The sequence below is a fragment of the Mobula hypostoma genome, chromosome X1 (genome assembly GCF_963921235.1).
Source record: "Mobula hypostoma chromosome X1, sMobHyp1.1, whole genome shotgun sequence".
Lineage (NCBI taxonomy): Eukaryota > Metazoa > Chordata > Chondrichthyes > Myliobatiformes > Myliobatidae > Mobula > Mobula hypostoma.
In genome coordinates this window covers 29,320,234-29,332,950 of record NC_086128.1, presented here as the reverse complement: position 1 = coordinate 29,332,950, position 12,717 = coordinate 29,320,234, and the positions used below count along the sequence as shown (strand labels likewise).

The 12,717-nt window shown below is 44.8% G+C and overlaps 1 protein-coding gene across 3 annotated transcripts in view; it reads left to right on the top strand.

Moving 5' to 3' along the window:
- The first annotated feature begins 303 nt into the window (after window positions 1–303).
- LOC134340475 (F-box/LRR-repeat protein 20) overlaps window positions 304–12,717 on the top strand; it is a 162,522-nt gene continuing 150,108 nt past the window's right edge. For 2 of the 3 annotated variants that reach the window (XM_063037782.1, XM_063037783.1), the window contains exon 1: window positions 304–691. Coding sequence is in view for 1 of the 3 variants with exons in the window: in XM_063037783.1 (XP_062893853.1) it covers window positions 662–691 (30 nt within the window). In the remaining 2 variants the exon portion in view is untranslated. The remainder of the gene's footprint in view (window positions 692–12,717) is intronic. The other variant, XM_063037785.1, reaches the window with a different exon arrangement.

The window sequence follows — 12,717 nt, the reverse complement described above, 5'->3', positions numbered from 1 at the left end:
TTTTCGGGGTCAGCCTGTCAGTCACAGGGAGTGGGCGTGTCTTAGCTGGAGTAATTCCGTTAGTTACAGGTAGTAGGCGTGTCCTTGCCGGGTCAGCCTGTCAATCACAGGCATCCGCCTGGCCCTGCATGTCAGTCACAGCGAGTGGGTGGTGCCAGAATGTTAAAGGGCGCTCATGCCACAATTGTTTTTTTTCCGCAAAAGTGACGTCCGGCCTCTGGATCCCCGCCTCTTTTCCCCGGAGCGGCTCCGTAAGGCCGCCACTGATTGGGTGTCTCGGTCAGCTGGTGGCCTGAGGCGGAAGCGGGAGTTTGGGATGATTTCTTTAACTCCTGACTTTGTCAACGGGGGATACTGAACTGGGAGGGGGGCCGGGAGCAGGGTGGTGGTGCTAGGATCCGCAGTGGGGGTCGGTTCAAACGGGAACGGTAGATTAAGCTGCGGTGAACCGGGAGGCGCGTGCAGTCCAATCAGGTGTGAGGATGCTGGCAGGTGGGTGGAGAGTCCTGTGTGTTTTTGTTTTAATGTTTTTGTTGAAAAGTTGAAGCCGCGAGAGAATAAAAGCGATCAGCACCCCCCCTCCCCAGCAAGAAATAACCCTTCCGCCTGCGGCGAACCGAGTGACGACAAGTGGGGCAGGGGGGCCGGAGCCGGCGGCAGGATGAATGGAGTCACCAAGAGCAGGTTCGAGGTGAGTGAGGCTGGGAGTTAGGCTTCTGTGCCCCCCGCTAGGCCACCTCTTGCAACGGCCCCCGGGAGTGGGGTCGGGTTTGGCCCTGGCCCCGCACTCCGGCTCCTTCCACACCAACCACCACCCCGCACTGCCGCTCCCCCTGCTTACACCAACCTATTCCTTTGTGTGATATGCAACAGCTGATAAATGTTTGCTAGCCTTCTTCCACCTCCCCCCGCCCCCCCCCCCCGGAGTTACTCTTGTGTTTTTCTTCTGTGCGTTTTCCTTCTGATTCTTTGTTTGAGGTAATAGATTCAGCTTTATTTTAGATGCTTCGTTTCCTCTAAGTTTAGTGCAGATTTAAATTTAAATGCATATTTTTATTTGGCTAATTGTGTATCTATATGTGCAAGTATCGTGTGTGTATATGCATACATTTAAAATATATATATATTATATTAGTTCTGGTGGTATCATACGTATGATACATTAAGAGTCTTTTTTCTGTTAATTGTTTTGAAACCTCAGCCATTTAATTTGCTGGTTCTAGGTTAGCAGATCATATAAAGTTTTAAATTTTGGCCATCAAGGAATATAATGGTTTGTTTATCTGAAAGGTGGAGGAGTTGAAATATTGACTTGTTGAGCATGTAAGTAATCCTGTCTGTGATAATTGGTGATAATCTCCTTCATGGATTGCTACAGTGCAACACCAGTGGGTTTGGTCTGTGGTTACTAGTATAGAATTGTTGGTCTTGCTTGAATTGAATGGTGGGATATGATGACTTTGCACTGCGAGGATAAATTTATTTTTGCATTTGGCAAAGTAGACAGCTGTTTAATATGTAATTAATAGTATAATTGATTGTTTGATAATCTGTTTAAAATGTCACTCTGAAAGGTGAAAAATTTGCAGTTCAGGAAATTCAAGGTTTATTTTTTAATTCAGGTACATACAATGTTTTTAAAATTCAGGTACAGTCACCTGCTCTTTTCCATGTTTGTAAGTTTTCTTGGGCTCCCTCTGGTCTTATGGTTAACATTTTATCTTGTGGGGAATGTGTACACGTATCATTATGGTGAGGTAGTGAACTAAACTAGGAAAATAATCCTCATAAGCATGGGACTGGAAAAGACCAGCTGGTTGATGAGGCATGTCCCAAACAATCGCTGTACATGAAAGTGTTGAGACTTCATGTTGGTGACAGAAGTGTTAGAGTAATTAATAGTTCTGGTGGTAAATTGTTAATCTGGAGACCTAGCCAGACTGCTGATCTGGACACTGACTTCAAATGCCACTATGGACACGAATGCCCATTTAATGAGCAGCTCCTTATTCGTGTGTAAATGCCCACCTGCGTATTTTCTTTTCGATGCAAAGGTTTACTGACTAAACAGGTTCACAATAACCTCTTAAAAGGCCTATGGGAAGCTACTCGGTTTGAAGCCAAGGGAGATTACACATGTTTCCTAAACATGGGGAATTTAATAATTTTTATACTTGAGTTTAATACTAATTTATACTAAAGTTACATTAACATGTTCATTTTCTGACCCTGTAATTTAGCAGTGCTGGTAATGCTTTCAGATTGTGTGGGTTTCTGCACAGTATTGCAAGTTTTCTTAATTGGGTGGAAGTTTAGATGGGTTTCTAAAGAGACAAAGGATTGACACAAAGGCCAAGTTAATGTGTCTGAATAGATTTGCTGGGCTAAATGACCTTTGTTCTCAAAACAGATTGTTGTAACTCATTAGGACATTCAAAAGTTATGCTGAGACTTTTGAATTCTTTCATGTGACAGAACCAGTGATATGGGGGGAAAAGTCTTTTTGTTTTAAATGATTATTTTTACTACTGTTACTTATTGATCATTAAGTGGCTGTAATTCAGAATGGAAAGAACTTGCATTAGATGAAACAGTTCATTTTGCACCATACCTGGTTTTTGTGTGTGTGTGTTGGGCAGCACGATCCATAATGTCAAGGATTTAAAATTAAACACATAAATAGGAATGTTTAATATGTTGGTAATAGTGTTATTACAACTTTCGCCACTATTACTGCCAGGCAAAGAAAAGCCTTTTGAGTCATTGCCCAAGTAAGTTTGGTATACCTTTGGGAGTGATGGTGCAGTTCCATTAATCTAAAGAGCTTCCTGCTAACTTGCAATTCTAGCTAAGCAGTTTCTCTTCTCCCTCTTTATACACTCACACTCACTCTTTTTTAAAGTATCCTGGGCCAGACTATCTCCTTTCCAATGTTCTGATCTTGGCTGGACCAGCATCAGTTGGATGGAAAGGAGTGGTAATCAGAAAGTTGACTGAACCAGCCATACTATGGACATGAGCACATTAGAACAGGTATCCTGTGGTGAAACTTGATCCCTGATGTTCCAGTGCAGTTTCATCATTTACAAGGCAGTTCCAGATGGGGTGCAACTCCAGCAGCTTTTGAAGCTGGATACGATCTAGGACAGCAACTTTATTTGTGTATTGTCCATGCTATTGATGTGCATTGGCTATGGTGTATGCCATCCACAGAATGGACTCCTTGCCTAGCCCATTATCTTCCAAGCCCATGACTTTTACATCCAGTGAAAATACCAGGAGCAAGCTCATTAGAGCACCATTAAGCAGAGTACTTTCCAAGCTACTCCCCATCCTGATTTGGAAATGTTGAGAATTCCTTGCCCAACTACACTGAGAAATCTCCACCAGAAGAACTGCAGCTGTTCTTGACCAGCTGCTATTAATGCACACTAAAAAAGCCCAAATATAGGGCTTTATAGGGAGGAATTTATTGATTGAACAGGTAATGGAATTTCCTTTGTACCTTTTGTCACTCAAAAATAAAGCCTTGTTTTTCCCACTAGACTATTAACACTGAGATCTGATACTCAGGCATGTTTTGGAGGGCATTATATGCCTGTGCATTGAATATCCTATATACTCGATGAGCAGTGATCACTTTTTGTTATTGTTCTGTTTGGTTGGTCTCTTTATCCACATTAGTTCCTTTTTGCTTTTAAACCTGCTGCATTTTGCAGTTATTAATGGTCTTGCCTCTTGCTTCAACCATATCAGCTAATATCTATATACCACATTTCTATTTTACATTTGTACAAGACCTTGGTAAAGCCACATTTAGAATACTTTGACTTCTGGTCATCCTGTAATAGTTTATATGTATATCATTAAACTGGAGAGGGTTCAAAAATGATTTACAAGGATGTTTGTGTGACTGGAGGGCTTATAATAGGCTAGGACATTTTTTTCCTTTGAGTGTAGGAGGCTGAGGGGGGTGATCTTGCAGAGGTGTATAAAATCATGGGGACATAGATGAGGAATAGTGACTCTTCCCCAGGATTGGGGAGTCTAAAACTAGAGGGCACAAGTTTAAAGTGAGAGAGGAAAGATTCAAAAGGTATCAGATGGCAACTTTTTCCCACACAGATGGTTCAAAGTAAATTTATTAATGAAGTATATAGTGTATATCACCATATGCTACTTTGTGATTCATTTTCTTGCAGGCATTCATAGAGCAGAAATAATAGAATGACCGAAAAACTACACAGACTGAGGAAGTACAATGTACAAAAGACAGATGAAAATTTAAAAAAAAACTGAAAATGAGTTGTCAAGTCCTTGAAAATGAGTCCATAAGTTGTGGAATCAGTTCAGAATTGTGAGTGAAGTTATCCACACTGATTCAGGTACCTGATGGTTGAAGGGTAATAACTTTTCCTGAACCTGGTGGTGATGAAGGTGGGTATGTAGAAAGCTGCCACTGGAAGTGGTAGAGGTGGGTATAATTACGTTTATAAGGTATTTGAGTGGTTGGGAATATGGACTAGCTCAGTTAGGCAATTTAGTCACCGTGAACAGGATGAAAGGCCTCTTTCCATGCTGCATAATTCTGAGACTCTGATTCTGTTTGCTTGATGTTGAAGGAGACCATTTCGATTGAGCAAATCTATGATGGCTCACAGCAATTTCATTAATTTTACTTGAAGCCTGTATTGTTCACAGTTATAAAAGTTTATGCTTTACAGCTTTAGTCGTAAAATCTTGTCATACAATACTGTCTGTGTGGAGCTTGCATGTTCCTTCTGAGTTTGTTCTGGTTATCTTAACCACTTTATAAAGATGACTGAATGTTATAGGAACTTGACATGAATTTTGAGAGAATTAGGTAGCAAATGTAGTGGTTCATGGTCAGTATATAGTCATAGCTGAAGGACTGTTGTCTGTGTTGTGTGAATCCATGAATGTGAGCTAGAGAAGAGTTTAGACCTGTTCCTTGCGCCATTTATCCAGTGAAACATCATCCTAAAGTTGATATGCAAATATTAATTCTTTTGTTCGGGTGGGGGAGGAATGGAGATGCCTCTCTACCAATGAGGTGTAAGATGTTCCGTCTGTTTACTAGCCTGCAAGTCACCCTTGGGTAAGGTGTAGCATCTGCTAAGCTCTTTTTTTTCCCCCCCCTCTTTCTCTCTCCCCCCCCCCCCCCACAACCAAGGTCGTGTGAAGCCATGGGACCAGGTAGTGATGGTCATATGAACAACTGATGCCTGTCACAAGTCCTGGTTATGCGATCACTGACACCAGGCTTGGAAGAGTATTGATAATAGCTTGTAAAGTTACTGCCCAGAAGAAGACAATGGCAAACCACCTCTGTAGAATAATTTGCCAAAAACAATCATGATCATGGATAGAGAAACGAATAAGAACAACAGTGTGAAGGTCTTCCCACAGGCAACGATCAGATTAAAGACAGATGGAAGATCATGATCACCCATGTCATACAAGACCGTGCATGATGATGCTCATTTGCATTAGCAAGTGAATTGATGTGGGTGTTGAGAGTCCTTCCATCCCACCCCACCTGCCCTCAATCATCATACAGTAACTTCCAGCTCTGAGCCCAATACTTCAGTAATGTCTGGAAAGTTGCAACTTCAATCCACCTTCTGCCAATCCTTGGGACTCTCTCAGCTTGGTAGGGTGCAGGCTGCTTTTGGGTAGTTGGCTGTTTCAGGTGAACGCTCTGAAGTAGCTTGCTGCTTCTGAACAAGTTCCAGTTGCTAGCTGGTGGTTATTTAATGCTGCTGGTTCATTTCTAGGAGACTGTGTGTTCTGGTTGGGCACTGGATACCTGGACAGACCAAATGCACAAGATTATGCATGAATTCTTGACATCTGTCCAGAAGGTTTAAAAGGAAGTCAACCTTCATTCAACCATCAATGAGTTTGAAGCTGGCTTGCTATCAGGTCTTTGAACCACTAGAAGCTGCCTGTTCACAATGAGCAGTCAGACTCAGGAGGAGCAGTTAGCTAGCCTCTAGAGTAGGGGTCGCCAACCCGTCGATCGCGATCGACCGGTCGATCTTTCAGACTTTCCCAGTAGATCCTGAAGAAAAATCAAAAATAAATACACAAATACTGTTGTAATGTGAGCATTATAAAAGTAAGTAATACTAATTACTTACCGGGTTGCGGGGGTTTAGTTCTGTTCCTTCTGCCCAGTGCGCATGTGTGTAGTTTCCCCCGCCATGCACCGCGTTTTCAGCGTAGCCTGTGCTACATCAAAGTGACCAATCAGATTAGATAAGAGTACAGACTGTCGCAAACGTCAATATACGGCAGTGTCCCCAACCTCCGGGCCGCGAAGAATGCAGTGATGCGGTGGTAGTCAGGATGCACACAGCACATTTTTAAGAAAAAAAAAGCTGAAATAAACAAAGACCATAAGACAAAGGAGCAGAAGTCGGCCATTCAGCCCATCGAGTGTGCTCCGCCATTTTATCATGAGCTGATCCATTCTCCCATTTAGTCCCACTCCCCCGCCTTCCTCACCATAACCTTTGATGCCCTGGTTACTCAGATATCTATCAATCTCTGCCTTAAATATACCCAATGACTTGACCTCCACTGCTGCCCGTGGCAACAAATTCCATAGATTCACCACCCTCTGACTAAATAAAAAAATCTTCGCATTTCTGTTCTGAATGGACGCCCTTCAATCCTTAAGTCATGCCCTCTCATACTTGACTCCCCCATCATGGGAAACAACTTTGCCACATCCACCCTGTCCATGCCTTTCAACATTCAAAATCTTTCTGAGGTCTCTCCTCATTCTTCTAAACTCCAAGGAATAGAGTCCAAGAGCGGATGAACGTTCCTCAATGTTAACCCTCTCATTCCCGGAATCATTCTAGTGAATCTTCTCTGTACCCTCTCCAACATCAGCACATCCTTTCTGAAATAAGGAGACCAAAACTGCCCACTGTACTCCAAGTGAGGTCTTACCAGTGCCTTATAGAGCCTCAACATCACATTCCTGCTCCTATACTCTATTCCTCTAGAAATGAATGCCAACATTGCATTCGCCTTCTTCACCACCGACTCAACCCGGAGGTTAACTTTAAGGGTATCCTGTGCAAGGACTCCCAAGTCCCGTTGCATCTCCGAACTTTGAATTCTTTCCCCATTTAAATAATAGTCTGCCCATTTATTTCTTCTGCCAAAGTGCATAACCATACACTTTCCAACATTGTACTTCATTTGCCACTTATTTGCCCATTCTTCCAATCTATCCAAGTCTCTCTGCAGACTCTCTGTTTCCTCAGCACTACCGGTCCTTCCACCTATCTTCGTATTGTCAGCAAACATAGCCACAAAGCCATCTATTCCATAATCCAAATCGTTGATGTACAATGTAAAAAGAAGCGGCCCCAACACTGACCCCTGTGGAACACCACTGGTAACCGGCAGCCAACCAGAATAGGATCCCTTTATACCCACTCTCTGTTTCCTGCCAATCAGCCAACGCTCTATCCACGTATGTAACTTTCCAGTAATTCCATGGGCTCTTATCTTGTTAAGTAGCCTCATGTGTGGCACCTTGTCAAAGGCCTTCTGAAAATCCAAATATACAACATTCACTGCATCTCCCTTGTCTAGCCCACTGGTAATTTCCTCAAAAAATTGTAATAGGTTTGTCAGGCAGGATTTTCCTTTAATGAATCCATGCTGAGTTCTGCCTATCTTGTCATATGCCTCCAGGTACTCTGTAACCTCATCCTTGACAATCGACTCCCAACAACTTCCCAACCGTCGATGTCAAGCTAACAGGTCTATAATTTCCTTTTTGCTTCCTTGCCCCCTTCTTAAATGGCGGAGTGACATTTGCAACCTTCCAGTCCTCTGGAACCATGCCAGAATCTATCGACTTTTGAAAGATCATCGCTAATGCCTCCGCAATCTCCACAGCTACTTCCTTCAGAACACGCGGGTGCATTCCATCTGGTCCAGGAGATTTATCTACCTTTAGACTATTCAGCTTCCTGAGTACTTTCTCCGTCGTAATTGTGACTGCGCACACTTCTCTTCCCTGCCACCCTTGAGTGTCCGGTATACTGCTGATGTCTTCCTCAGTGAAGACTGATGCAAAATACTCGTTCAGTTCCTCTGCCATCTCCTTATCTCCCATTACAATTTCTCCAGGATCATTTTCTATCGGTCCTATATCTACTGTCACCTGTCTTTTACTCTTTATATGCTTGAAAAAGCTTTTAGTATCCTCTTTGATACTATTTGCTGGCTTCCTTTCATAGTTAATCTTTTCCCTCTTAATGACCTTCTTGGTTTCCTTTTGTAAGGTTTTAAAAACTTCCCAATCCTGTCTTCCCACTAATTTTTGCTTCCTTGTATGTCCTCTCCTTTGCTTTAACTTGTGCTTTGACTTCTCTTGTCAACCATGGTTGCATCCTTTTTCCATTTGAAAATTTCTTCTTTTTTGGAATATACCTATCTTGCACCTTCCTCACTTCTCGTATAAACTCCAGCCACTGCTGCTCTGCTGTCTTTCCTGCCAGTGTCCCTTTCCAGTCAACTTTGGCCAGTTCCTCTCTCGTGCCACTGTAATTTCCTTTACTTCACTGAAATACCGACACATCAGATTTTGGCTTCTCTTTTTCAAATTTCACAGTGAACTCAATCATGTTATGATCACTGCCTCCTAAGGGTTCCTTCACCTCAATCTCTCTAATCACCTCTGGTTCATTACACAATACCCAATCCAGTACAGCCGATCCCCTAGTGGGCTCAACAACAAGCTGTTCTAAAAAGCCATCTCGCAGACATTCTACAAATTCTCTCTCTTGAGATCCAGTGCCGACCTGATTTTCCCAATCTACTCGCATGTTAAAATCCCCCATAATTATCATAACACTGCCCTTCTGACAAGCCTTTTCTATTTCCAGTTGTAATTTGTAGTCCACATCCCTGCAGCTGTTGGAGGCCTATAAATAACTGCCATCAGGGTCCTTTTACCCCTATTTCTTGGCTCAACCCATAAAGATTCTGCACCTTTTGATCCTATATCACCTCTTTCTAATGATTTAATATAATTTCTTACCAATAAAGCCACGCCTCCCCCTCTGCCTGCCTACCTATCCTTCCGATACACCGTGTATCCTTAGACGTTCAGCTCCCAGAGACATGCATCCTTTAGCCAGGTCTCAGTGATGGCCACAATATCATACCTGCCAATCTGTAGCTGTACGACAAGATCATCCACCTTATTCCTTATGCTGCGTGCATTTAAGTACAACGCCTTAAGGCCAGTATTTTATACTTGTTGCTTTGATTTCACTGCAACTTTATTGCACTGCAACTCATCCCAATAGCTACAAATTTGCCCCATCACCTGCCTGTCTTCCCTGACATCTTTACTGCTCACCATCTTAGATTTATTTCTGTTTTCCCCTTCCACCGCTCTGTCATTTCGGTTCCCATCTCCCTGCCAAATTAGTTTAAACCCTCCCTAACAGCTCTATTAAACTTTCCCGCCAGGATATTGGTCCCCTTTGGGTTCAGGTGTAACCTGTCCTTTTTGAACAGGTCATACTTCCCCCAGAAGAGGACCCAATTATCCAAGAATCTGAAACCCTGCCCCCTACACCAGTCTCTCAGCCACGCATTCATCTGCCTGATCCTACTATTCTTGCCCTTGCTAGCACGTGGCACAGGTAGCAATCCTGAGATTACTACCCTGCAGGTCCTGCTTCTCAGCTTCCTTCCTAACTCCCGGAAATCTCTCTTCAGGACCTCCTCCCTTGTCCTATCTATGTCATTGTTACCAACATGTACCAAGACAACTGGCTGCTCGCCCTCCCCCTTTAGAATATTCAGGACCCGATCCGAGACATCCTGTACCCTGGCACCTGGGAGGCAGCACACCATGCGGGTATCTCTATCAGGCTCACAGAATCTCCTGTCCGTTCCCCTGACTATGGAATTCCCCACGACTACTGCATTTCTCTTCTCCCTCCTTCTCTCATGCACAACAGTGCCAGGCTCAGTGCCAGAGACCCGGTCACCGTGGGCGTCCCCTGTCAGGTCATCCCCCTCAACAGCATCCAGAACAAGATATTTGTTGCTGAGGGGGACAGCCACAGGTGTGCTCTCCACTATCCGGGCATTTTCTTTCCCTCTCCTGACAGTCACCCAGTTTTCTGCTGTTCCTGTCTGTCCGGGCCCATTCGCGAAGGGGTGAGGGGGGGGGGAAGAGGAGAAAAAAGTTGGTGCTTCGCTCTCGCCTCTTCCCATTTACCGTTGAAGCCAAAGCCCTACACTCTGCTCCCACTCACTCCGCTGCCCGCTGTATAGGGTGGTCTCCTTTTTAAACTCTCCGCGCGGTCCTGTTGACATCACACACCTGCGCAGTCTCGCCCTTCTTGCACTCGAAGTTTTTAAAAAAAACTGCCTTCCTTCAGAATTCAGCTCCCACGATGCTCTGTAGTCCCGATGCAAACAAGCGAATTAATTAGGTGCTGCCTGGCACGTAAATGTCGGCTCAGATCAGATGCGACGCAATCGGCAATTGCTCGTGATATCCTGATAGCATGGCGGGGGCTCCACGAAAGAAGGTGAAAACATACAAATTCCATCCAGAATGGGAAGAGGAATTTCTACTTGCCTTGGTGAAAGACAAGTGTATATGTATGTTGTGCCACCAAACACAAGCACTGACTAAAAGAGGGAATCTGGAGCGGCACCACAACACCAACCACCAGGAATTTAAAGACACCCTCCCCCCAAAGAGCGCAATTCGTGCCTGGAAAGTTGAGGAGCTGAAATCGGGGTTGAAAGCCCAGCAATCGTTTTTCACAAAACATGCTGCTCAAAATAAGGCTGCTATTGAAGCATCATTTCGTGTAAGTCACCTTTTGGCTAAACACAAGAAACCTTTTACAGATGGCGATTTATTTAAGGAAGCAATGGTCATTACCGCAGAGACTGTTTTTAATAACTTTAAAAACAAAAACAGCATCACAACCGCAATACGTAATACACTCTGCTCCGTCTAGCAGAATTAGTCCTTACTCTTAATAATTTCTCCTTTTGCTCCTCCCATTTCCTCCAAACTAAAGGTGTAGCTATGGGCACCTGTATGGGTCCTAGCTATGCCTGCCTTTTTGTTGGGTTTGTGGAACAATCTATGTTCCGTGCCTATTCTGGTATCTGTCCCCCACTTTTCCTTCGCTACATCGACGACTGCATTGGTGCTGCTTCCTGCACGCATGCAGAACTCGTTGACTTTATTAACTTTGCCTCCAACTTTCACCCTGCCCTCAAGTTTACCTGGTCCATTTCCGACACCTCTCTCCCCTTTCTAGATCTTTCTGTCTCTGTCTCTGGAGACAGCTTATCCACTGATGTCTACTATAAGCCTACTGACTCTCACAGCTATCTGGACTATTCCTCTTCTCACCCTGTCTCTTGCAAAAACGCCATCCCCTTCTCGCAATTCCTCCGTCTCCGCCGCATCTGCTCTCAGGATGAGGCTTTTCATTCTAGGACGAGGGAGATGTCTCCCTTTTTTAAAGAAAGGGGCTTCCCTTCCTCCACTATCAACTCTGCTCTTAAACGCATCTCCCCCATTTCACGTACATCTGCTCTCACTCCATCCTCCCACCACCCCACAGGAATAGGGTTCCCCTGGTCCTCACCTACCACCCCACCAGCCTCCGGGTCCAACATACTATTCTCCGTAACTTCCGCCACCTCCAACGGGATCCCACCACTAAGCACATCTTCCCCTCCCCCCCTCTCTCTGCATTCCGCAGGGATCGCTCCCTACACAACTCCCTTGTCCATTCGTCCCCCCCATCCCTCCCCACTGATCTCCCTCCTGGCACTTATCCGTGTAAGCGGAACAAGTGCTACACATGCCCTTACACTTCCTCCCTTACCACCATTCAGGGCCCCAAACAGTCCTTCCAGGTGAGGCATCACTTCACCTGTGAGTCGACTGGGGTGATATACTGCGTCCGGTGCTCCCGATGTGGCCTTTTATATATTGGTGAGACCCGACGCAGACTGGGAGACCGCTTTGCTGAACATCTACGCTCTGTCCGCCAGAGAAAGCAGGATCTCCCAGTGGCCACACATTTTAATTCCACATCCCATTCCCATTCTGACATGTCTATCCACGGCCTCCTCTACTGTAAAGATGAAGCCACACTCAGGTTGGAGGAACAACACCTTATATTCCGTCTGGGTAGCCTCCAACCTGATGGCATGAACATTGACTTCTCTAACTTCTGCTAGGCCCCACCTCCCCCTCGTACCCCATCTGTTACTCATTTTTATGCACACATTCTTTCTCTCGCTCTCCTTTTTCTCCCTCTGTCCCTCTGAATATACCTCTTGCCCATCCTCTGGGTCACCCCCCCCCCCCGTCTTTCTTCCCGGACCTCCTGTCCCATGATCCTCTCGTATCCCCTTTTGCCTATCACCTGTCCAGCTCTTGGCTCTATTCCTCCCCCTCCTGTCTTCTCCTATCATTTTGCATCTCCCCCTCCCCCTCCAGCTTTACTCACTCTTCCTTCAGTTAGTCCTGACGAAGGGTCTCGGCCTGAAACGTCGACTGCGCCTCTTCCTATAGATGCTGCTTGGCCTGCTGCATTCACCAGCAACTTTGATGTGTGTTGCTTGAATTTCCAGCATCTGCAGAATTCCTGTTGTTCGCAATAC